This window comes from Salvelinus namaycush, chromosome 18 (assembly GCF_016432855.1).
Source record: "Salvelinus namaycush isolate Seneca chromosome 18, SaNama_1.0, whole genome shotgun sequence".
Lineage (NCBI taxonomy): Eukaryota > Metazoa > Chordata > Actinopteri > Salmoniformes > Salmonidae > Salvelinus > Salvelinus namaycush.
The window spans coordinates 17,004,214-17,030,394 of NC_052324.1; the positions used below are offsets into that span (position 1 = coordinate 17,004,214).

General features: G+C 43.4%; 1 protein-coding gene across 3 annotated transcripts; it reads left to right on the forward strand.

Moving 5' to 3' along the window:
• The first annotated feature begins 1,413 nt into the window (after nucleotides 1–1,413).
• On the forward strand, nucleotides 1,414–26,181 carry LOC120063175 (RNA-binding protein Musashi homolog 1-like). 3 transcript variants are annotated; one of them, XM_039013375.1, is made up of 15 exons: nucleotides 1,414–2,119; nucleotides 2,487–2,527; nucleotides 3,271–3,352; nucleotides 4,588–4,672; nucleotides 16,934–16,975; nucleotides 17,567–17,659; nucleotides 20,794–20,842; nucleotides 21,522–21,604; nucleotides 21,710–21,827; nucleotides 22,453–22,590; nucleotides 23,167–23,223; nucleotides 23,513–23,569; nucleotides 23,676–23,842; nucleotides 24,259–24,304; nucleotides 24,444–26,181. In XM_039013375.1, exons 1-14 carry the CDS (start codon nucleotides 2,061–2,063, stop codon nucleotides 24,298–24,300), a joined length of 1,113 nt encoding a protein of 370 aa, XP_038869303.1. In that variant the 5' UTR covers nucleotides 1,414–2,060; the 3' UTR covers nucleotides 24,301–24,304; nucleotides 24,444–26,181. The 3 variants fall into 3 exon arrangements, with proteins under 3 accessions (XP_038869303.1, XP_038869305.1, XP_038869306.1); XM_039013377.1 differs by having other exon boundaries at nucleotides 22,510–22,590; XM_039013378.1 differs by having other exon boundaries at nucleotides 22,510–22,590; nucleotides 23,676–23,821.

Genomic DNA, 26,181 nt, shown 5'->3' on the forward strand with positions numbered 1-26,181 from the left:
CCACAAATGGGCTTTATTACAGAGAAAAAAATATTTGATCTACCATGGCTATGCCCCCATAGGATGACAATGCGCCCATCCACAGAGTACGAGTGGTCACTGAATGGTTTGACGAGCATGAAAACGATGTAAACCAAATGCTACGGCTGTCTGTCACTAGAGGTGCCGGAGACAGCGTTTTCCATCACCAACAATAAAACCTCAAAATATGGAATTTCTTGTGGAAGACTGTCGCATCCCTCCAATAAGGTTCCAGACACTTGTAGAATCTTTACCAAGGTGCATTAAGCTGTTCTGGCTGGTGGCCCAATGCCCTACTAAGACACTTTATGTTGGTGTTTCTTTTATTTTGACAGTTACCAGTAGAATCTCAATTAAACCTATTGAAGGTGCATGTTGAAGGTGCATTCACCACGGTCCAGTGGTTATGCAATAACTAGGAAAGCTCTACTCCTCTTGTGCCAGAAAGGTCCAGGCTTCTTGGCAGAAGGCATAGTAGCACACGTTACATGTCTACTTCTATTTTGAAACACTACATGACAAAGTATGTGGACACCTGCTCGTCGAACATCATCCCAAAATCATCGGCATTAATATAGAGTTGGTCCTCCTTTTTGCTGCTCTAACAGCCTCCACTCTTCAGGGAAGGCTTTCCACTAGATGTTGGAACATTGCTATGGGGACTTGCTTCCATTCAGCCACGAGCATTAGTGAGGTCGGTCACTGATGTTCGATGGGGTTGAGGTCAGCGCTCTGTGCAGGCCAGTCAAGTTCTTCCACGCCGATCTCGACAAACCATTTCTGTATGGACCTCGCTTTGTGCACGGGGGCATTGTCATGCTGAAACGGGAAAGGGCCTGTTGCCACAAAGTTGGAGGCACTTAATCGTCTAGAATGTCACTGTATGCTGTAGCATTAAGATTTCCCTTCACTGGAACTAAGGGGCCTAGCCCGAACAATGAAAAACAGACCCAGACTATTATTCCTCCTCCACCAAACTTTACAGTTGGCACTATGCATTTCGGCATGTAGTGTTCTCCTGGGACCTGCCAAACCCAGATTCATCTGTCGGACTGCCAGATGGTGAAGCGTGATTCATCACTTCAGAGAACATGTTTCCACTGCTCAAGTGTCCAATGTTGATGAGCTTTACACCACTCCAGCCGACGCTAGGCATTGCGTATGGGGATCTTAGGCTTGTGTGCGGCTTCTCAGCTATGGAAACCCATTTCATGAAGCTCCCGATGAACAGTTCTTGTGCTGACGTTGCTTCCAGAGGCAGTTTGGAACTCTGTAGTGAGTGTTGCCAACGAGGACAGGCAATTTTATTTATTTTTTACGCGCTACGCACTTCAGCACTCAGTGGCTGAGCAGTTGTTGCTCCTAGACGTTTCCACTTCATAATAACAGCACTTACAGTTGACCGGGGTAGCATTAGCAGGGCAGAAATTTGACAAACTGACTTGTTGGAAAGGTGGCATCCTATGATGGTGCCATGTTGATAGTCACTGAGCTCTTAAGTAAGGCCTATTGACAATATTTAGCTATCGAAATTGCATGGTTGTGTGCTCGATTTTATACACCAGCCAGCAACGGGTGTGGCTGAAATAGCCGAAAACACTCATTTGAAGGGGTGTCCACATACTTTTGTATATATAGTGTATTTATGTGCCTAGTTTAAAACCTTAAACCAGTACGAAATATATTTAGCTCACACCAACAAAAATGATCATTCTAATGATTTCATACAGTATTATCATTTACCCAAACTAAAATACATATTGATATCTCTATTTGTTTATTTTACAAATTGTAACACATTTTTGTATTTATAAGCATGCGTAAAATGTGCGTAACGCTAGGATGAGAGGAACACGCGGGCACAGCACAAGGAGGAGGAGTCGACCACCTCTCCTTGAGCCAAATGTACTCGTCCCTCCTCTCTGCAACAGCCCGTTCCCCCCTTAAACCTTGGCCAAACCCCCGCCCCATCTCTCCACTCCCATCTCTCCACTCGGTCTGTTTTTCCATACCGTACAGTCTGAACACACCGGCACGAAATGGATACGGAAGGGAGCCAGAGCAGCCTGTCCTCCACGGACTCCCCTCACGACCCCTGGTAAACCTACCTTCCTCAGTCGGCTATACCTAGTCATGAGATCGATACACCTCAGAGACAAACCCGGGAGTTGAGAGAAACTACCTATTTTACTGAGACGGAGAGCGTACTCGCACTTTTTGTGTTGTTGGTCCATGGGCTTCTCATCTTCAAAGAGAGACCGCCCATTCATAGTATTTTTGTGAACAGCTAAGTTATATTTAAGCTTCAATAACGGTGTTATAATTTATATTAAGCGAGTTAAATATTGCTGTAACGGGTCGACATTTCTAAATGATTGAACTGCCCTTGTTTACCAAACATCAAAGCTTACATATTACGTAGGCCTATTTAATGTGCATTTTCACTTACGTGTTATTTCTTTTAGCAAAATGTTCATAGGCGGTCTCAGCTGGCAGACGACACAAGGTGAGCTTTTTCTCCAAACTTTATCAAAACTTTTATCAGCCGTTTATTCTCGTATGTGATTCTCAGTCATGTGTTTTTAAAGTCACAGTGAGAGTGGGAAATAATCATCTGTAGCTATTAGCCTAAATTCTAGTTTTGATCCAAGATTTCTAAAAGTGATGAATGAGTTGTGCTACACTCGCTTGGCATCTAGATACATTCAATCAGAGGTCCTTTGCTAAAATCAAAGTCCCTCATTCAACACAGATCAGTAGCCTAGCATACAGGGGGATATAATACAGAATGCCAAGATGAAAATGAACCAATGCTAAAGTAATGAGACAAAACTATAACTGGCCCTAAATCTTTGGCAATAGGCTATTGTTCAAGACAATAATTGAGCACATCGCAGGAAGAAAGATCGTTGCAGTCCTTGGGGGATGAGTTTTGTCTTGATTCTGTCATTGGATATTGTATCATAATTTACTCTCGTTATGCAGTATGTATGTTGATATAACCGAAATATATCATATTCTGTATAGGCTGTCATGGTCAACTTTAAATATTCCTTATTTTATGTTCTCATTACTGGACATTAACATTGTTGACGTTTGAACCGAATCACAGACTGCGACCATCAGAAAGTTGAACAATGGTGGCTACAATTCTACCGTAGTAGGCTGTAGAGTCACACACCACCTGCTTTATGCAACCGACATACAAAAAAATAGTTTATCTCAGTTTGTTGGTCTTCTTTCTTTCAGAGGGATTGAAAGAGTACTTTTGCAAGTATGGCGAGGTGAAGGAGTGCATGGTGATGCGGGATCCAGTTACCAAGCGCTCTAGGTGAGGGGGGCGTGCGCGGTGCAGCGCCCTATCAGAAAAGCCCAAGCCCGCTCAGACACATCACACCAGTTAAAACTGCTCGTGATTACATTGGCCTACTTAATTCACATGATTATTATGTGCCCATACTTTCTTTGTGTTTTAATTATTTTACCGTGCCTTCAGAAAATATTCATACCGCTTGACTTATTCCACGTTTTGTGTTACAGGCTGAGTTCAAAATTGAATAAATATATTTGTCTCACCCATCTACACAATATCACATAATGACAAAGTTTTTTTTTTTTTTTTTGCACATTTATTGAAAATAAAATACAGATATCTCGTTCAGTTCATACCCCAAATGTTAGACTCACCTTTGTCAGTGATTACAGCGGTGAGTCTTTCTGGGTAAGTGTCTAAGAGCTTTCCACACCTGGATTGTACAATATTTGTCCATTATTCTTTTCAAAATTATTTCAGGACTGTCAAAATGGTTGTTGACCATTGCTAGACAACCATTTTCAGGTCTTGCCATAGATTTTCAAGCAGATGTAAGTCAAAACTGTAACTCGGCCACTCAGGAACATTCACTGTCTTCTTGGTAAGCAACTCCAGTCTAGATTTGGCCTTGTGTTTCAAGTTATTGTCCTGCTGAAATATTAATTCATCTTCCAGTGTCTGGGGGGAAAGCAGACTGAACCAGGTTCGATCCCAGGCTTTATCTCAACCGACCGTGATCGGGAGTCCCATAGGGCAGCGCACAATTGACCCAGCGTCGTCCTGGTTAGGGGAGGGTTTGGCTAGAGTAGGCCGTCTTTGTAAATAAGAATTTGTTCTTAACTGACTTGCCTAGTTAAATGAAAAAAAAGGTTTTCTTCTAGGATTTTGCTAGGGCTAAGTTACAATCTTTTTTATCCTAAAAACTTCCCAGTCCTTAACGATTACAAGTATACCCATAACATGATGCAGCCACCACTATACTTGAAAATATGAAGAGTGGTTCTCAGTAATGTGTTCTATTGCCATAAAAAGGGGTTGAATACTTATTAAGTCAAGCCATTTCAGCATTTCATGTTTAATTATTTTTCAAAAGATTTCTAAAAACATAACTGCACTTTGACATTATGGGGTATTAGGCCAGTGACAATCTCAATTTAATCCATTTTAAATTCAGGCTGTAACACAACAAAATGTGGAAAAAGTCAAGGTGAATACTTTCTGAAGGCACTGTATATGCTGATATTTATTTGCAGGGGTTTTGGATTTGTCACGTTTGTTGACCAGGCCGGTGTGGATTCAGTTTTGGCAGTAACCAGGCATGAGTTGGATTCAAAAACAGTGAGTTATTAATCCACTTAAAGTATTTCTGTAGACTAGAATACTTTTCTAATGTTATCACTTCTATTTTTACCCAAAAGCCAACTCCAAAACATGTTTTCTGTTCTCAAGAACTAACTAAAACCATATTTCATATGGCTGTAGTAGTTTTATCAATTTTAAGTCTTTTAGACATATTCTACAATTTTTTTAACTTTTGTAAAGTTATTACATTATCTCTGGGAAATAAGTCAAATGTAAATACAAAATTAAGTAAATGTATATATATTACTGCCTTTATATGGCACTATTAAAGAGTTGCCATAGCTGCCTTTAATTTAATCTAGACTACTAAACTATGCTATTAGTAAAATACTTATGAATATTGCTCTTCCCAATATGATTTGCAAGTGTTCTTTACACATGACACTTAATGGGGTCTAAAAACTACATGTTGAGCCATGGAGTAAAGTTCAGGAATAGACTGGGCTACAGAATATGCTCTCTCTTTCCCTCACCCTCCCACAGTGAAACGGTCAAGAAAGCGTTACACAGTGTCAATTGCCATGGAAACTGGGGGACCCAGACAGGGTTGTGCTCAATTGCACAGTTTCTGCTTCATAGCAAGTGTAAACTCATCGTCAAACGTTCTGCATGCTGTTTTATACTTCAGTTCGCAAGTCATTTGTTCCTAGGGTGAAAATTACCTCCATAACTGTCTTATTTAAACACATCAATTCATTAACTTGTGCCTCTGCACCCTGAAACTAGCAAGCTACAGGTGTTTATGTAGTTGGGACAAGATAGTGATATTCCCAACATTGTCATATCGGTACTATTCAATAGGGAGGGAGTGTCAGAACAACCACTACCATATGGAGGGGCATTATGATCCCTTGTGGGAAAACAAAAGAAAATCTCAGAACTCCGTTAGCCAGATCAAAGACTGCACAATTGTTTCGAACAACCTGTTTCTATGTGTACATATGCACGAGGGAGTGTGTATAACTTGCGTTTTTAAAACTCTGGGGGTTGTGTGGTTTTGTTATTAATGAATGTGGGCTGGTTTGGGAACAATGCTGCCCGTTGGTCGTCATAGGGATGGCTGAGTTCCCCCTTACTGGGTGGGAGGGGTGATGGTTGGGGGTAGGTCAGTGTATTGAAATGTGCTGAGGCTCCTTCTTCCCTTTTGTGTTTGGAGAGGTACACCATCTCAACATATCTACAGATATACACAAGGAAAATGAGTTGAGACTAAAGAGGACACCACTCGAGGGAGGGAGGGAGAGTCATAGTTAGGGTGGAGAGCTATATGCGAGAGAGAGCGAGTAAATCTCAGTAAGACAAAAAATAATGGTGCTCAAAAAAGGTCCAGTCGCCAGGACCACAAATACAAATTCCATCTAAACACCGTTGCCCTAGAGCACACAAACTATACAGACCTCGGCCTCAACATCAGCGCCACAGGTAACTTCCACAGAACTGTGAACGAGCTAAGAGACAAGGCAATAAAGGCCTTTATGCCATCAAAAGGAACATAACATTCGACATACCAATTAGGATCTGGCTAAAAAAAATCTTGAATCGGTTATAGCACCCATTGCCCTTTATGGTTGTGAGGTCTGGGGTCCGCTCACCAACCAAGAATTCACAAAATGGGACAAACACCAAATTGTGACTGCATGCAGAGTTCTGCAAAAATATCCTCTGTGTAAAACACCAAATAATGCATGCAGAGCAAAATTGGGTTGATACCCGCTAATTATCAAAATTCAGAAAAGAGCCGTTAGATTCTACAACCACCTTAAAGGAAGCGATTCCCCAACCTTCCATAACAAAGCCATCACCTACAGAGAGATGAACCTGGAGAAGAGTCCCTTAAGCAAGCTGGTCCTGGGGCTCTGTTCACAAACAGACCCCACAGAGCCCCAGCACAGCAACACAATTAGATAAAATCATGAGAAAACAAAAAGATAATTACTTGACACATTGGAAAGAATTAACAAAAAAAATGCAAACTAGAATGCGATTTGGCCCTAACCAGAGAGTACACAGTGGCAGAATACCTGACCGCTGTGACTGACCCAAACTTAAGGAAAGCTTTGACTATGTACAGACTCAGTGAGCATTGCTATTGAGAAAGGCCACCGTAGGCAGACGGCTATGTGCACACTGCCCAAAAAATGAGGTGGAAACGGAGCTGCACTTCCGAACCCCCTGCCAAATGTATGACCATATTAGAGACACATATTTCCCTCGGATTACACAGATCCACAAAGAATTCGAAAACAAACCTAATTTTGATAAACTCCCATATATACTGGGTGAAATACCACAGTGTGCCATCACAGCAGCCAGATGTGTGACCTGTTGCTACAAGAAAAGGGCAACCAGTGAAGAACAAACACCATTGTAAATACAACCCATATTTATGTTTATTTATTTTTCCTTTTATACTTTAACTATTTGCACATCGTTACAACACTGTATATAGACATAATATGACATTTGAAATGTCTTTATTCTTTTGGAACTTCTGTGAGCGTAATGTTTACTCTTAATTTTGTTTTTCACTTTTGTTTATTATCCACTTCACTTGCTTTGGCAATGTTAACATATGTTTCCCATGCCAATAAGCAAGTTATAGGGTGGAGAGCTTTATGGGAGAGAGAGTCATAGGGTGGAGAGCTTTATGGGAGAAACAGAGAGAGAGAGTCATAGGGTGGAGAGCTTTTACGGGAGAGACAGAGAGAGAGAGTCATAGGGTAGAGAGCTTTACGGGAGAGACGGGGAGAGAGAGTCATGGGGTGGAGAGCTTTATGGGAGCGAGAGAGAGCGTGTCATAGTTAGGGTGGAGAGCTTTATGGGAGAGAGAGCGAGAGTCATAGGGTGGAGAGCTTTATGGGAGCGAGCAAGAGTCGTAGTTAGGGTGGAGAGCTTTATGGGAGAGAGAGCGAGAGTCATAGGATGGAGAGCTTTATGGGAGCGAGCAAGAGTCGTAGTTAGGGTGGAGAGCTTTATGGGAGAGAGCAAGAGTCGTAGTTAGTGTGGAGAGCTTTATGGGAGAGAGCAAGAGTCGTAGTTAGGGTGGAGAGCTTTATGGGAGAGAGCAAGAGTCGTAGTTAGGGTGGAGAGCTTTATGGGAGAGACGGAGAGAGTCGTAGGGTGGAGAGCTTTATGGGAGAAAGAGAGAGAACGAGAGAGCGTGTCATAGTTAGGGTGGAGAGCTTTATGGGAAAGAGAGTCGTAGTTAGGGTGGAGAGCTTTATGTGTGAGAGAGAGAGTCGTAGTTAGGGTGGAGAGCTTTATGGGAAAGAGAGTCGTAGTTAGGGTGGAGAGCTTTATGTGTGAGAGAGAGAGTCATGTGGTGGAGAGCTTTATGGGACAGAGAGAGAGAGCAAGAGTCATATGGTGGAGTTCTTTATGGGAGAGAGAGTGTCAAAGTTAGGGTGGAGAGCTTTATGGGAGAGAGAAAGAGAGTCATAGGGTGGAGAGCTTTATGTGAGGGCGAGAGTTGTAGATAGGGTGGAGAGCTTTCTGGGGGAGAGCAAGAGTCATAGTTAGGGTGGAGAGCTTTATGGGAGAGAGTCATTGTTCGGGTGGAACGCTGTATGGGAGAGAGAAAGAGTCATAGGGTGGAGAACTTTATGGGAGAGAGAGAGCGAGAGTCGTAGTTAGGGTGGAGAGCTTTATGGGACAGAGAGAGATAGTCAAAGTTCGGGTGGAGAGCCTTATGGGAGAGAGAGAGTCATAGGGTCGAGAGCTATATGGGAGAGAGATTCATAGGGTGGAGAGCTTTATGGGAGAAACAGAGAGAGAGAGTCATAGGGTGGAGAGCTTTTACGGGAGAGACAGAGAGAGAGAGTCATAGGGTAGAGAGCTTTACGGGAGAGACGGGGAGAGAGAGTCATGGGGTGGAGAGCTTTATGGGAGCGAGAGAGAGCGTGTCATAGTTAGGGTGGAGAGCTTTATGGGAGAGAGAGCGAGAGTCATAGGGTGGAGAGCTTTATGGGAGCGAGCAAGAGTCGTAGTTAGGGTGGAGAGCTTTATGGGAGAGAGAGCGAGAGTCATAGGGTGGAGAGCTTTATGGGAGCGAGCAAGAGTCGTAGTTAGGGTGGAGAGCTTTATGGGAGAGAGCAAGAGTCGTAGTTAGTGTGGAGAGCTTTATGGGAGAGAGCGTGTCATAGTTAGGGTGGAGAGCTTTATGGGAGAGAGAGCGAGAGTCATAGGGTGGAGAGCTTTATGGGAGCGAGCAAGAGTCGTAGTTAGGGTGGAGAGCTTTATGGGAGAGAGCAAGAGTCGTAGTTAGGGTGGAGAGCTTTATGGGAGAGAGCAAGAGTCGTAGTTAGGGTGGAGAGCTTTATGGGAGAGAGCAAGAGTCGTAGTTAGGGTGGAGAGCTTTATGGGAGAGACGGAGAGAGTCGTAGGGTGGAGAGCTTTATGGGAGAAAGAGAGAGAACGAGAGAGCGTGTCATAGTTAGGGTGGAGAGCTTTATGGGAAAGAGAGTCGTAGTTAGGGTGGAGAGCTTTATGTGTGAGAGAGAGAGTCGTAGTTAGGGTGGAGAGCTTTATGGGAAAGAGAGTCGTAGTTAGGGTGGAGAGCTTTATGTGTGAGAGAGAGAGTCGTAGTTAGGGTGGAGAGCTTTATGGGAAAGAGAGTCGTAGTTAGGGTGGAGAGCTTTATGTGTGAGAGAGAGAGTCGTAGTTAGGGTGGAGAGCTTTATGGGAAAGAGAGTCGTAGTTAGGGTGGAGAGCTTTATGTGTGAGAGAGAGAGTCGTAGTTAGGGTGGAGAGCTTTATGGGAAAGAGAGTCGTAGTTAGGGTGGAGAGCTTTATGTGTGAGAGAGAGAGTCATGTGGTGGAGAGCTTTATGGGACAGAGAGAGAGAGCAAGAGTCATATGGTGGAGTTCTTTATGGGAGAGAGAGTGTCAAAGTTAGGGTGGAGAGCTTTATGGGAGAGAGAAAGAGAGTCATAGGGTGGAGAGCTTTATGTGAGGGCGAGAGTTGTAGATAGGGTGGAGAGCTTTCTGGGGGAGAGCAAGAGTCATAGTTAGGGTGGAGAGCTTTATGGGAGAGAGTCATTGTTCGGGTGGAAAGCTGTATGGGAGAGAGAAAGAGTCATAGGGTGGAGAACTTTATGGGAGAGAGAGAGCGAGAGTCGTAGTTAGGGTGGAGAGCTTTATGGGACAGAGAGAGATAGTCAAAGTTCGGGTGGAGAGCCTTATGGGAGAGAGAGAGTCATAGGGTCGAGAGCTATATGGGAGAGAGATTCATAGGGTGGACAACTTTATGGGAGAGAGAGACAGAGAGCGAGAGTCGTAGAGAGAGTGTGTGTCATAGTTAGGGTGGAGAGCTTTATGGGGGAAAGAGAGAGTCGTAGTTAGGTTGGAGAGCTTTACGGGTGAGAGAGAGAGTCATAGGGTGGACAACTTTATGGGAGAGAGCGAGAGTTGTAGTTAGGGTGGAGAGCTTTTTTCTGAGAGCGAGAGAGAGTTTCATAGATTGGAGAGCTTCATGGGAGAGAGAGTCATAGGGTGGAGAGCTTTATTGGAGAGGGAGAGTCGTAGTTAGGATGGAAAGCTTTTTATGGGAGAGGGGGTCATAGGGTGGAGAGCTTTATGGGAGAGAGAGAGTCATAGGGTGGAGAGCTGTATGGGAGCGAGAGAGAGAGTGTCATAGGGTGGAGAGCTTTATGGGAGAGGGAGAGAGTCGTAGTAAGGGTGGAGAGCTTTGTGGGATAGAGAGTTTCATAGGGTGGAGAGCTTTATAGAAGAGAGCGTTTCAAAGGGTGGAGAGCTTCATGGGAGAGAGAGAGAGTCGTAGGGTGGAGAGCTTTATGGTAGAGAGAGAGAGAGAGTCTTCGGGTGGAGAGCTTTATGAGCGAGAGAGAGAGTCATAGGGTGTACAACTTTATGGGAGAGATCGAGAGTTGTAGTTAGGGTGGAGAGCTTTTTTCTGAGAGCGAGAGAGAGTTTCATAGATTGGAGAGCTTCATGGGAGAGAGAGTCATAGGGTGGAGAGCTTTATTGGAGAGGGAGAGTCGTAGTTAGGATGGAAAGCTTTTTATGGGAGAGGGGGTCATAGGGTGGAGAGCTTTATGGGAGAGAGAGAGTCATAGGGTGGAGAGCTGTATGGGAGCGAGAGAGAGAGTGTCATAGGGTAGAGAGCTTTATGGGAGAGGGAGAGAGTCGTAGTAAGGGTGGAGAGCTTTGTGGGATAGAGAGTTTCATAGGGTGGAGAGCTTTATAGAAGAGAGCGTTTCAAAGGGTGGAGAGCTTCATGGGAGAGAGAGAGAGTCGTAGGGTGGAGAGCTTTATGGTAGAGAGAGAGAGAGAGTCTTCGGGTGGAGAGCTTTATGAGCGAGAGAGTGTGTCTTTGGGTGGAGACCTTTATGGGGGAGAGAGAGAATTTGTCATAGTTAGGGTGGAGAGCTTTATGGTAGAGAGAGAGAGTCGTAGGGTGGAGAGCTTTATGGTAGAGAGAGAGAGAGAGAGAGTCATAGGGTGGAGACCTTTATGGGGGAGAGAGAGAGAGAGTGTGTCATAGGGTGAAGAGCTTTATGGGAGAGAGAGAGATAGTCATAGGGTGGAGAGCTTTATGGTAGAGACAGAGAATTTGTCATAGTTAGGGTGGAGAGCTTTATGGTAGAGAGAGAGAGTCGTAGGGTGGAGAGCTTTATGGTAGAGAGAGAGAGAGAGAGAGTCATAGGGTGGAGACCTTTATGGGGGAGAGAGAGAGAGAGTGTGTCATAGGGTGAAGAGCTTTATGGGAGAGAGAGTGAGTCATAGGGTGAAGAGCTTTATGGGAGAGAGAGATAGTCATAGGGTGGAGAGCTTTATGGTAGAGAGAGAGAGAGAGAGAGAGTCATAGGGTGGAGACCTTTATGGTAGAGAGAGAGAGTGTGTCATAGGGTGAAGAGCTTTATGGGAGAGAGAGATAGTCATAGGGTGGAGAGCTTTATGGTAGAGAGAGCTTGTCCTAGTTAGGGTGGAGAGCTTTATGGGAGAGAGAGAGTGTCGTAGGTAGGGTGGAGAGCTTTATGGGAGAGAGAGTCGTAGTTAGGGTGGAGAGCTTTTTGGGAGAGAGCAGGAGTTGTGGTTAGGGTGGAGAGCTTTATGGGGGAAAGAGAGCGAGAGTCGTGGTTAGGGTGGAGAGCTTTATGGGAGAGAGAGAGAGTCGTAATTAGAGTGGAGCGCTTTATGGGAGAGAGAGTCATAGGGTGGAGAGCTTCATGGGAGAGAGAGAGTCATAGGGTGGTAAGTTTTATGGGAGAGAGAGAGCGAGAGTCGTTGTTAGGGTGGAGAGCTTTTTGTGAGAGGGAAAGAGTCGTAGTTAGGGTGGAGAGCTTTATGGGAGAGAGAGAAAGTCATAGTTAGGGTGGAGAGCTTTATGGGAGAGAGAGTCGTAGTTAGGGTGGAGAGCTTTATGGGAGAGAGAGAGAGTCGTAGTTAGGGTGGAGAGCTATATGGGAGAGAGAGAGAGTCATAGGGTGGAGAGCTTTATGAGAGAGTCATAGGGTGGAGAGCTTTATGGGAGAGAGAGAGTCATAGGGTGGAGAGCTTTATGGGAGAGAGAGAGAGAGTCGTAGGGTGGAGAGCTTTATGGGAGAGAGAGAGAGAGTCATAGGGTGGAGAGCTTTATGGGAGAGAGAGAGAGTCATAGGGTGGAAAGCTTTATGGGAGAGAGTCATAGGGTGGAGAGCTTTATGGGAGAGAGATGGTCATAGGGTGGAAAGCTTTATGGGGAGAGAGAGAGTCATAGGGTGGAGAGCGTTATGGGAGAGAGAGTCATAGGGTGGAGAGCGTTATGGGAGAGAGAGTCATAGGGTGGAGAGCTTTATGGGAGAGAGTCATAGGGTGGAGAGCTTTATGGGAGAGAGAGAGAGTCATAGGGTGGAGAGCTTTATGGGAGAGAGAGAGAGTAATAGGGTGGAGAGCTTTATGGGAGAGAGAGTCGTAGGGTGGAGAGCTTTATGGGAGAGAGAGTCATAGGGTGGAGAGCTTTATGGGAGAGAGAGAGAGAGAGTCATAGGGTGGAGAGCTTTATGGGAGAGAGAGTCATAGGGTGGAGAGCTTTATGGGAGAGAGAGAGAGTCATAGGGTGGAGAGCTTTATGGGAGAGAGAGAGAGAGTCATAGGGTGGAGAGCTTTATGGGAGAGAGAGAGAGAGTCATAGGGTGGAGAGCTTTATGGGATGGTAGCGGCACAGTTTCAAAGTAACATTCTGTGCAGTAGTATAGAAGTGTAGAGAAAAGTTTGTAGATAAATTATAGATTAAAGACGTCAGACCAAGTCAAAGGTTACTACATCAGTCTGATTTGGCATGATGCTAGTTGCAATGGGGGCTTTAATGGTTAGTTGCCATAGCTTTTTTGTCTCCATGACGCCTCCCTCCAAAGAGATTGGACACAAACCAACATCTTTGAAAATGATCATTCCTGGGATACCAGACTAGGTGACAGTTTAACCTATAAAAACCTAGAGCAAGTAATAGATTATATCCATGTGTTGTCAGCTGGATGGAGCATGACTGAGTGTGGTTGGTAACAGGGTGTGACTGTGCTCTGCGTGGCCGGTGCTCTGTTGCAGCTTTAGAGTGTGTGTGTCTGGGGTGGAGAAGGCTCAGTGACCAACGGCAGGGGTGGGATGGTGAGTAGGGTTGGCTTTTGTTTAGAGTGAGAACACCCTGCCCCCTCTCTTCTCTCTCTTACAGCCGCAGGCAGGCTGTCCTGTTAGACAGTAGAGAGAGAAACCTTCTCTAGTGGCAACCGAAAGAATTTACCATGCTGTGACTGACTAACCTGCTCCAGGCCAAGAATGGAGGGAGGTTTACTCAGAAGGACTTTTTTAATTGATATTTATTTGTAGCTGCTAGGCACACTGTCTGCTAGTGACTTGAGTAGCCTATCTATGGAGAATTATTGTATTATGTTTTAAGATTACTCCCATCGGAGTGATGTTGCACTCTGTCGTCATGGTTTAGAAAAGGTTTTGAGGTAAAGTGAGTTTTACAAGATATTATGTAGTCCTACATTTCTCAAGCATAACTTTAACACAAGGATACTCCAACAGGCTAATATATCGATGATAGCAACAGTAGGTCAACATCAAGTTACAGAGCGTTAAAGACTCCTGCAGCTCGTAAAACATATTCTATCTAAACATAGAGAACTGTGTCAGTCGGACTCAGTCCTGAGTATGGATGTCATTGGTGCACTCCACACCTGCTATGCACCCACCCAAGGCAAGCTCAGTCCTAAGAAAGGGGAAATAATAACCTGTCCTAGAAAATGTCCAATTCAAATCTAAGCAGTTTGAGATATCCTAAAATCATTCATTCTATTGATTGTAGAATTGGTATGGATAAGGTGTTTCAGTTAGCCCTGACGTGAAGGGACTAGCATGCTGACCCAGGAGGAAGTCGAGGAGAGCGAGGAAGGGATGCATGAAGGGAGAGCGGGAAGTTGTTAATCACCCCATCTGTGATTAATATGGATCTTTTAGTGTAACATTTCTAGTGTTGATTCAAGAGTTACATTAACACCGTAAAGAGTTAAATTAACACTTAATTGTGTAAAATACCGCCAGTGTTGGTGTTCCCATTATTATCATATTTCCCAGCATACTCTATTGCAGGTCGATTTTGTGTTGTTGTTGTTTGTGTCAATATCTATGTTTTTACATGTACATTGATTGATGAATTAATCTTATGCTACTCAAATATGAATAACATTTTTTAAAAACTATTTATTAGACTTATTGCACCCGTTATAATTGTTCCAGTTTATATATTTAAGGTAGTCTCATATCTTAGTCTTCCTAACCCTGGCAGTCATTCTGGATGCAGGTGATGTGTTAATAAAAATTCAAAAAATGTTGGATATCCCAACTCTGTCTGGATTCCAATAGGAATTGCACATCACTTCACAAGCCAGCATAATGTGATTTGCAGGGCTGATGTGGCATATAAACTGAGTTTCAGGCCATTGAATTAGAGTAAAACTAGGCCCTCAAAAGAAGCCCTTATGAAATATGTTTTGTATTGTCTTCAATAATTATATTTTAATGACAACATATTCAGCTAAGACCTCACTTGGTGAAGGCCACAGGACTGAAAAGTAATGAATGCAACAGCCATGTCTCTATCACTAACAAACACAGTCATGGGGGGTACTGGTAATGCTAAAATTCACTCGAAAGGCACCCTGGGAAATATGCAATTAAGGCTTAAAACTACAGCAGGGCTATTCAATCCGAAAACATTTCTGGTTTGGGATTTTGTATGGTTATTCAAAGAACCATCCCATTTATGGTTCTTCAGAAATCCTAAAATGGTTCCCCTATAGCATCGCTCTCAAGAACCTTATTTGGTTCCAACGTGCACCTTAATTTTAAAGAGTGCATGGTTGGACTGTAATTGGTCAAATGGATTGTCCTGATTTGATAAGCCCCCTTGCCTTTTTCTAAGGCTCAGCTGTGTGGACAGTCGGTGGGCCTGGGTTACGGCCCACCTCCCTGACACCAACACCTCTGCCACGTTTAGCATGATTCAATAAATATGTCATCATTAATACAAACTAAAGCAGGATGTTTTGCACTTTGTGGTTATGTATTTTACTTTGTGTCATAAATGTAGAAAAGGGGGGCATTTAACTTTCTCCAATCAATTCTCTATTCGGGTCATTTATTTTGTTTTCAAAAATGATTTTATGAAAAAGTTCCCTCACCTGTCTAATGTCCATATTTTCCCCCCATGGGTGTGTGTTGGTTGCTGTATGTTGATTTTGTTTGTGTGTGTGTCTGTTTGTTTGTTTTTTTAATGTGCACAGGAGTGTTGGACATCAGGAGGGTTGGTGACTGGAGGTGACTATCAGAGTAGTCTAGCAACCATAGAACTAAACAGTAGACTCTGCATCCGATACACCATTCAGTCTAGCCGAGCCTTCTCACTCTGCTCAATAGAACCTACCGTGATGTCGACACTACACATGTAGACTAAACACTGTACTTTACTCTGGTAAACGCATGTGGTGTACCACAGAGGCACTCGCTCTCTACTGTAGTTCTACTGTAGTTCTACTCTACCCTGTCATGGTTACGGACTAATATAGTGCTCTTAGCACTGTACTGTCTTACCGTCTTGTAGCATAACAGTACAGCGTGGAATAGCCTAGTTGTTCTATTAGATCAGTAGAGACTAATACTATAGAGGTTGCTGTACTATAGTCTCTATAGTCTTATCTTTTTTGTATGGTGTAGTTACTCTTTATCCAATCTGAACAAACGACTATATTGTCAATTGGAAATATATGAATTCAATGGTTTGGCTTTTGTTATTATTATTTATTATCATTATATTAATTTAGTATTATCATCTTCCCAAATATGTCCAATATTTCAGTCTCTGCACTGTTAATGATAGCTTAGCTCCCATGTTTACTGAAGAACTGTGTGGAAGAATGGCGATAAACACACTATGAAACGTTGGCTTTTAAATAGCTCAAAAAATCATCATAATGTCTTAGCGGGAGAGAAAAACAAACAAAATGAGGCTGATGTGCTGTCAGTGTGTGAGGTTGACGGCTCTCTCCTCTGTCTGTGTCAGTCCATTCTCCCTCCTCGTCTTCCTCATCTTCCTCTTGTTCTGTGCTGTCCCTCCCTTTCTTTCATCTACTGTGTCTCTTTCGCTGTCCTTCCTTTTTTGTGGAGGTGAGATGTGTTTGTGATTGTAGTGCCTGTGTGAGATTCCAGGAGATCACATGTCACATGTTGGTGACGAGAGGAGGTGAGGGCTGTGGAAGGCAGGCAGGCAGGCATGCCGGAAAACATTCCCACTCATTCCACCTGCACACCTATAAACCAGCACTTCAGGGGTTGGAAAAGTATTCATAGAACTGAGAGCAACCCTGGCTAGGCCAATGGGGTTATGGTTACAATGAGAGCTTCTTAGTTCCAAATCTACCAGCAGATTCTTTCAGAGAGAAAGTAAATGTTATACTCATCAATTTTTTTCATCTTCTATGCCCCACGTTGTGAAAACAACAATCCCTTGGGTCTATCCTCTAGTTGTCTTTTTCCTCTAGCTTTCATAATGACCTAATGTACTGGTGCAGCATTGTAACCCGGACACCCATGTTAATAAGGAACCCTTACAGGATGAGGCAAGGAGCGGCACCAAAGAGACCACAACCATGGACTTGGTTCACATTTACCTGATTTCATGGGCTCTGTATTGAGCTGTGTGTCTAAACTGGCCTTTCTCCTCTGAACTCCCTCCTCTAGATTGATCCGAAAGTTGCATTCCCTCGTAGAGCCCAGCCCAAGGTGAGTGAGCCAGTCTAGTCATGGTTTATCAGGGCTTAGTCCTGTGAGTTCAGTGTGAATGGCATTGCTGGGAGGGAGCAGGTTAGCCTGTGCTTGCTATGTTAAGCTTTTCACATTCTATCTGGCCTAATGCCTTGTCAATAGATGAACATGACTGCTGCTGTGACATCAATGTGATCTGTACACTCTTGTGTGATCAAGTGGCTTTTGTTAACACCTTATACAGCACAATAATGTACATTTTGTATATTCATAAGAGCGTGTAACCTGCAAGTTCACCGGCTGGTGGTGGCAGTAGTAATGTTCTACATAAGCTGTGTAATAACTATGTTAATAATGTACTGTTGGTCGTGATGCCATAAATATCAACATAAAGTCTAAAAACATTTTGTGCTAATACTTGGGCAGAGTTATTTCATCTGACTCCTTTGCCTGCTGGTGGTTTTTTCATTGGCACCTGAATTAATTGATCATAGAGATGGACAATACCAGGCTACCCAACTACAGCCACCGTTAAAGGTTCATCTTAATCCATGGTGTTATCACCGTTATTCTCGATCCATTCATAAACGGACCCATTTCTCCTTGCAGCTAGTGACTCGGACCAAGAAGATTTTTGTTGGAGGTCTGTCCGTGAACACGACCATTGAGGATGTCAAGGCGTATTTCGAGCAGTTCGGAAAGGTAAGCAGCATGGGAGCTAGTATAGCTATTGAAATGTGAGGTAGAAAGTAGACGTGTGTGGATCTGTGTCTCAGACTGTGTTGAGGCAGTGGAGATGAGTGTGATGTTGCATTATCCTCCATGCCACTGTTTTCCTCAACCCGTCTCACTTCTTTGTTGTTTAGATGAAACTGATTGCTGAGGTAAAGGTAAAAATGAAGTGCAATTGAAGAGTTGTTTTGGAAGGGAGGAGAGTTACTTGTGGGAGGGGTGGAGGAGAAGAAGGATAGAGAGGGTAGAATGGAGGTATGGAGCATTAGGCTAAGTTAGGGAAAAGAGGGAGAAAAAAGTTTTGGAGAGGGAGTGAGTGTGGTGATGGTAGGGAAGGGGGAGGGATTATCAGAATTTGAATTAATCTGATGTAACAGCTGCTCCTACCCCCAACCCCCTCCTGGCCCGTTACCGTAGTGACCCGGCTTGCCCATTGTCCCCAAGTAATTCAGCGGGCAAGGGGTTTTGTGTTGAGGGTGGGGGGTTGGAGAGTGTCAACCCAGGAGTTTTGTAACAATAACACTGGTTGACCAACGGTCAAACCAACCCAAACCAGCATACGTGTCACTTCCAGTCTGTCTTCAGTTCTTCAAACTTATACCTTTGATTTTATTTGAATATCCATAGATATTTATTTGAATATCCGTATTGTACTCAGTTTTGACGCTTCCCACCATAGATTCCAAGGGCTTTGAAATGCAGAGCAGAGATAATAAATGATGAGGTAAAAAAGGCAGAAGGGAGAACGGGTGCAGGGACTATTATGTCTTTGAACAAAGCTAGGCAAATATTTTGCTAGTTTGTACAGGAGTTCAATATTTACAAGGAGGTGCGCTGTGGTGCACTCTTACTCCTCTGTTGAATCTTCAAACTTTTCTTACTTTTGTTGACTGTAACTATTCTAAACAGACAACTTGAAATAGTGGTCTCAAGTAACCTATGCAAGTAAGTAAGGTGCAAATTCAGTAGGAAATCAGATAAACCAATGAGCCTGCATACTAACTAGATTAGCTTTCAACCCCAATAAAAGGCTGAGGCAAAGCTAATTTATGTAGTTTACCATTAGTCAGTCAGGGCAGTGTGATAATGTAATATTAAATTCAGTCTTGATAATTTAAATTATACTTCCTGTATCTAGCATATGAAGTGCTTCACTCCCAATCATAAAATTGCATTAATGGAATGAGATGGAGAGAGAGGTGGCTAGATGGAGAGATGTAAACTCTAGCCACCCATGGAAGTTTCTGATTAGACTGCCTCACTGGACCTTTTGTCTCCTGCCCTGCTCTGGACAAGGGGGTGGAGAGAGGGATGGGGAGAGAATGACTGGGAGGATGAGCAGTGGAAGAGAGGGTAAGAGGGGAATATTGTCCAGTGCACCATTTTAAAATGTCCCATGTTTGAAATATATAGCTTTGAAGGACAGTTATTGACTTACTTAGAAACATTTAGTTAAATGAGGACATTGATGTTTTAACTTGTGTACATTTTAATTGCACTGGGTACTTGTGGGGAACATGTGAAAAACATATCCGAAGTGTCAGGACAGTTTTATCATCCTGCAGATTGTAGATTTCAGCATATAATTCACCTTCTAATTCAGTATATACAGTTTGGTTAAAGTTTGGTGCTCTAAACTGTGGAGCAACATTGTCTGTGTTGTTCCATTGCTGTGTCATGGTGCTTGGACTGTAAAGAGGCAGGCCTGGTTAGGGAGACAGGAGGGTTGATAGGGAAATGTCAGAGTGGAAAGAGTCAGTGATTTGAGAGAGCTAAGACTGACAGGTCTTCTTTCACCCTGGCTGGAGGCCCTCCTCCCTCACCCTTGACCTTTCTTCGTCCAAGCTACCCAAGGGTGGACCCAAGCACGAACACACACACACACACACACTGACACACGCACATTGACTAACACAATGTGTCAGCTCTGCGTGGAACCGTATAGGCGTGTGAATAAGTGGTTCTGGCAAATAGGTGGTGGAACCATGTGCACCTGCCTTTGGCTTTATTGCAAACTGAAAGGCATCAGATATTGAATGTGGAAAGCACACATATTGCTTTACTAAAATATTAGTTAGCAATTAATTCAGGAGTTCATTTGAATGATATTAGGTGTTTGACAGTTGCTTTTTTAAATTAGATTTTGTATTGAAATGTATTGGTCTGTGTTCAGCTGAAGATGAATCCTGGGCCTCTACTGTGAAGGAGGGAGGTACAGAGGGAGAGGAAGAGAGGGCACTAGGAGAATAGGAGTTATGGCTGGCTGTGCCAACAGACAAAGCCTCCACACCTCTTTGTTCTCTTGCACCCATTCTTTGTCGCTCTCTGTTCTCCTCCCTCCCAATTTAGTCCCACATTTTCTGTCTCCACCTCTATCTCACGATACTGTTTCTTTCACTTCTCTTTCTCTCACACACACCCATCTCTACCTCACCATGGTCTGTACCTGTATTCTCTCCCCAGTCCCTCTTCCCCACATCCAACATTATACATGCCCACATTTCTACCTTACTTATTGTACCTTCTGTCTATCTATATCTCTCACTCTTCCTCTCTGACTCTCTCACACATCCTCTCTCTTTCTCTGTCTATCTATGTCTGTATCTCTCTCTCAAACTCACACACATTCTCTTTCCCTCTTAACAAATCATGCTTGATGCCGGATAAAGATTTTTAAGATAACTTTTTGCACAGTTGCCATGGGAATGGCAAACTTTGGAAAGTAGGGGGAGCGAGGGTGGATTATGTCCTCTTTTTCAGAGAGAGATTCCAACTATGCAGTTCAGAGGCAAGACATCTAACTTAGAGAAACAGGGAAGTGATTCAGATTTTGGGTTTGTGAATCAAACCTTTTCTAGCGGCCATCTTGTGCCCATGCATCACTAATGTCCCCTCTTAAGATGTTTCTTCTTCTGTTTTCTTCTCTTCCTCTACTGTGCTCTCCTCCCTCCTTTGAAACCTGTCCCCCTCCACCCCTCCTCGCTCTGCCCCTTTTGTCCATCTGTTGCTGAGCCTCCCGGGAGAACTTGAGAAGGGGTGAGGTCAGACAATATGGCGAGTGCGTACATTGTGAGGTGATGTGTGTAAAACTCTGTGTCCTCTAGGTTGATGATGCCATGCTCATGTTTGACAAGACCACCAACAGACACAGAGGTGAGACTGAGAAACCCTCTCTCTGTCCAGTCCCCCAGTACTTCAAGCCTTACATCTCCGTATCCTCAATAGTTTTTTACATTTAAGTAATTTAGCAGAAGCTCTTATCCAGAGCGACTTGCAGTTAGTGGGTTCATCTTAAGGTAGCTAGGTAAGACAACCACATATCACAATCGTAGTAAGTAATACTTTTCCTGAATGATGCAACTATCAGCTATCTCCTCATAGGCTGAACAGGAGGAACGGAGTAGGAGGAGAGGAACAAGTCTAGGCTAATTAGTCAGTCTGTTAATCGGGGATCAGGATAAAGCCTCCTAAAGCGCCTTCTACCCACCCTGGGACTGATCGATTATGACAGCCCCCCAGCTTTACTTGGCTGAGGGAGGGAGGGAGGCTCGTTGACCTGGCCAGCAGGGAGGGGAGGGAGGAGGGGATGAGCCAGGAACAGCGCCCCAGAGGGGGGAGGGTGCGGATGTACTAAGCGGCTACTACAGTACCTAATACAGGAGGTGGTTAGCAGTCGTGCATTAGCCCCACACTCTAACCCCCAGAGACAGCAGAATGGATTTCCCCAAACTTGGGTTTGAGATGTTCAATAATGGGCTTTAATCAATGGTGTTGCCGAGCTCTTCATGAGCTGACCCTCCTCACATACATTATTTGTATTTGTCCACTCCAGGGTTTGGCTTTGTCACGTTTGAGAATGAGGATGTGGTGGAGAAAGTGTGTGAGATGCATTTCCATGAGATAAACAGCAAAATGGTGAGCTAAGAAGGCTTTAAATAAATCCTTCGTTATTCAATACACAATGTAATTGTTAGTTGTAGTTGTTGACTGTTTTGTCCCCTTCGTGTGTGCTCATGACAGGTGGAGTGTAAGAAGGCTCAGCCCAAGGAAGTGATGTCACCCACGGGCTCGGCCAGGGGGCGCTCTCGGGTGATGCCCTACGGCATGGATGCCTTCATGCTGGGCATCGGCATGCTGGGTAAACTCATAGTGACGAGGATGACGACAGTAATGTCGACGATGATGTGGCCCCTCATCCTGTTACCCCATACCATCACACATCCTCTCATAATATCATATTTTATATTATGAGGAGATGATTTACCACAGAAGTTACTACCGCTAGGGGACCGATAGCATACCATATTTGAGCCTACCAAGTCTATTAAAACATGTGGTACCAAATTAGTTTGAGGTACCCTGGAATTGATGCACTGTATGATCTTAGGAAAAGTAATGCATGTATGTATGTAATATTGATATTGATGAGATATTTATGAGATATATATATTTATCTATCTATATATATATATATATATATATATATATATATATATTTAATAGGATTTAGTGGTTAAAGCATGCCTCTGAAGATGGGGTAATGACACTACCATCTACTGTTCAGTCTGAGAACTGGAATATTCCCAATGATGTTGGCAGGACAAGAGGGAATTATAGGCAAGGGTACAGTTGTTAAGTTAGATCAACTTTGAGCTGAGCATACGTACACAACATACACTGTTGGCTGATCTAGAATAAAGCATGTTATTGAGTGTATTGTTTCTGTGAACCTGTTGTTTCATTGACAGTATCCTCTTTCACAGGCAGGGGGCAGCACTGTTTCACTCAAACACAGACCCATGACTGTCCTTTCACCATAGGTTACCCAGGTTTTCAGACAGCTACGTATACTAGTCGAAGTTACACTGGCATCACCCCTGGATATACCTATCAATTCCCTGGTAAGAACCTACTCCTCCACCCATTCATACTCCCCTGAGTCAATCATGGCCATTTTGTGAGGTTCCTGGACGGTCACAGAGTAGTAGAGGAGTCCAATCATTTAATGATGGTTGTGTGATCCTATTCATCTTCACTTGGTGTGTGTCTAGACTCGTCATACTCTGTATAGCTCCCACAACACAGACAAACTCTTTAACCAACACAGCCTCCATGGAAGCTCATAAAGCACTCTGAGTGTCATTTGCTGCTTATAAATATCAGGGAGTTGACTGCATGTGCTTTGTGTGTGTTCGTAAGAGAAAGAGTGGGTATGTTTGTGGGGGGGGCAGTATATTCTTATTCCATCTTAACGTATTTGGCTTGAACCACCAGTTAACCTGACTTTTTCTTCTACGTAAATCTGCCACTTCCCATTCGCTCTTCATTTCTTCCTCTTACGCCATCTCATTGATGTGTTCCCTTGGTGTCACCCTAGTTGTATGTTCTCTGCCAGTGTGTGTGTGTGTATGGATGGGTGTGTCCCTTACCTCGCCGGTGTGTTGTTTCAACAGCACTCTCTGATGTTTCTGTTCTAGAATTCCATTTAGAGAGGACCCCCCTTCTGACATCACCACACCCCCCTGAGCTCACAGGTCAGTCCCTCCTCTGGCCTTTACAAGCAGCATGCCGTCCGTCTGCTACACACCCCTTTACTGTGCTACACACCAGTTATTACACAGTGACACCAGTTACTACACACTAATTACACACCACAGGCGTGGGTTTGCCCTCATCAGTGTAATGTAGCCCCATATGTTAGAGGTGGACATGATGTCAAGGATAATGGTAAAAAATCCTGTTCTGACTGACCTCTAGAGAGGTCAATGCTGTTCGTAGCCCGAGCTGGATTTGAAACCTGCTGTACCTCCTCTACCCTGTCAGCCATTCCTCTGTCGGCATACGGACCAATGGCAGTGGCGGCAGCAGCAGTAGCAAGAGGTATGTATGAGGGGTTGAGAAATGTTTGCTAATTTGATGTACAGTATTTCTCCTGTGTAACTAATTATGTGTCTGTCTACTTATTTGCATCTGTATGTTATTTTAGGCTCCGCCCCCTCTCGCTCTGGGGGGTTCAGCAGCCCTGGGCCAATGGCAGACTTATATGCAGCAGCCAATCAGGAGTCTGCTGTCAGCAGTTACCTCAGCGCTGCAAGCCCCTCCCCAAACACTGGGTTCGGCCATAGTCTGGGGGTAAGACACAGCCCTTATCACGTAGGTATTTTAGACCCTATTCATGTTTGGAAATGCAAAATGTGTCTGCATACTATCTGTTCAGAATGTCATAGGAAGACTATCGAAGCTACATAGCAGTGCTCCTAAGATGTTGATCTTGGCACGTGTTCATATATCCATCTTGCAATACTGTCCAATCTTGTGTTATGACCGTATACATTGAGGGGGTCTGTTATGAGCATAGAATTGTCTGTCAATGTGTGACTGTAATATCAAGTCAAAGGAACAAGTAATGTTGCTCTTGGATAATATACTGTCCATTTTGACAGATTTTTCTGGCACATTTGGTGAGGGTTGTGTTATTGAATGTGATATGATGTTGAGGGTGTTGGTGGTTGTGTTGTGATGACTGGGCGCTCCCTCTAATCTCTCCTGTGTCTGACTGCTCCCTACAGGGTCCTCTGATTGCTACGGCCTTCACTAATGGCTACCACTGAGAGAGTGAGTCTGCTACTACACCCACCCACAGCATCACATACTCAGTCATGTTCCATTCAAATAAATCACTCTAATTTACTGTACATTTATTGTAACAATATAATGTTGCCTATTCATGAAAATTGTCTCAATTTCTCTGCAGAGCTGTGAACTGAGAGATGGAAAGCTTTGAACTGGTCTGACACTCCTCTCTGGCTGTGTGACCCTGCATCTGCAGTGGGAACACTGACCCTTGACCCCTGATGTCCACGCCCCTCCTCCCACTGAGGATCTCTTTTCTTCAGACTTCCTGTGTTCGGTCTTAACATCCCCTCCTGTCTAACATGTTACTGTAGTTAGCAGAAAGGAATAACAACCTTTAAAAATATATATTTCTGCTTTTATTAGAAAAACATGCAGATAATTCTAGCTACTTTTTTAAATGTTTATTTCATTTGACTGTTTTGTGGAAATTGTCATGTATTCTCGTATGTCTTAATTATTATTATTTTTTTCCCATTTGATTCTTTTGTCAGAAGAAGGTGTTTTATTGAGAGGCGGTGAGGGAGAAAAAGTGATCTCCAGGTTCAGAATATGTGAAGGACTGGAGCAAGTATTTGTACTGAATAAATGTATATTTATCTTTCAGTACATACAGAACATTGCTGATAATACAATTTTTTTTGTATGTATTACAAAGTTGAAAAATGTATATCTTGGTAGGTGTTTAACAAACATTTGTTATACTAATAATGATAAAAGTAACAAAATTGATAGTCATGGGCCTATTTCCAGTCAGATTTGAACTGCGTGATATCTGTTTTTGTAAAATATTGTAAATATAACTGTCTTTTGGATTCTGCAAAAAACGAGGGGTATTGGGAAGGCAGTGATGGTATTTGTTTTCAGCAGATGGTTTTTTACTTTCATTCATACTGTTCGGCGTTGGGCACTCAGACTGATACATATCATAGTGTATTTGTGTGATTCATAATCTTGGACCAGTTGTGAGACTGGTCCAGGTCTGACAGAGTGAAAGGGTTTGCTCCTATACTGTGAATTCACGCAGGAACCACTGTTATCAGCACTGGGAGAGAGAGAGCTTGTGGGGATATTCCTCTTTTGAGTAGGCCTAAAACTGTTTCTTTCATCATTACTTTGAACTTATTTTATTGTTGTTTTAGAATGATCATTTTGAATATGTAGTGGTTGTAAAGGAAAATGAAGGACAAACATGCAGGAACCAGTCGTAAAACAGTTTCACAATGGTACGATTTCACGGCTAGATTCTTTCTCAGATTGTGTTGTGTGACTGCGCGTTTGTGTGTTTGTACATTGTATGGCTATGCGGTCACACTGAAATTAGGTGTGAAATGTATTGTCAGGGAATGGATATATTGGTGGCAAATGTGAATTTATCATCTTCATTTTGGTTTGTTAATGAACTTCCTTGTCTCTGTCGATGTGTGGAGGGGATTCGTTCATTCGTTTCAGTGCTAAATTAACACTCTCAGAGGTGGTCCTGAGGCTCTTCCATGATGAGATTGTATGTATTTCTCCTCAACCCCCTTCTCCACACTGACAGATACGCTGTACATCTACTGGATGACACAGACTGGAGCCATGAAACTCATGAGAAGCTATATACTTTTTAAAAAATGTTACCTTTTTGCAATGGGAAGTTAGATAAGGTGTTTTACTTTTGTGGTTAGTTTAAGAACAAGAGGCGCTGTCAATTTCTATCACCAAGTTGTAGATGTTGATATTTTTCTAAGCCTGCTGATTGATTGCCATGGTGTTGCAGCCTTTGGACTCTGTGTTTACTCTGAAAGGTTCTTGTCAACACTGTAACCCTCTTCAATTTTTTTACAATTCCTAATAAATTATTTTTAAACATTCTA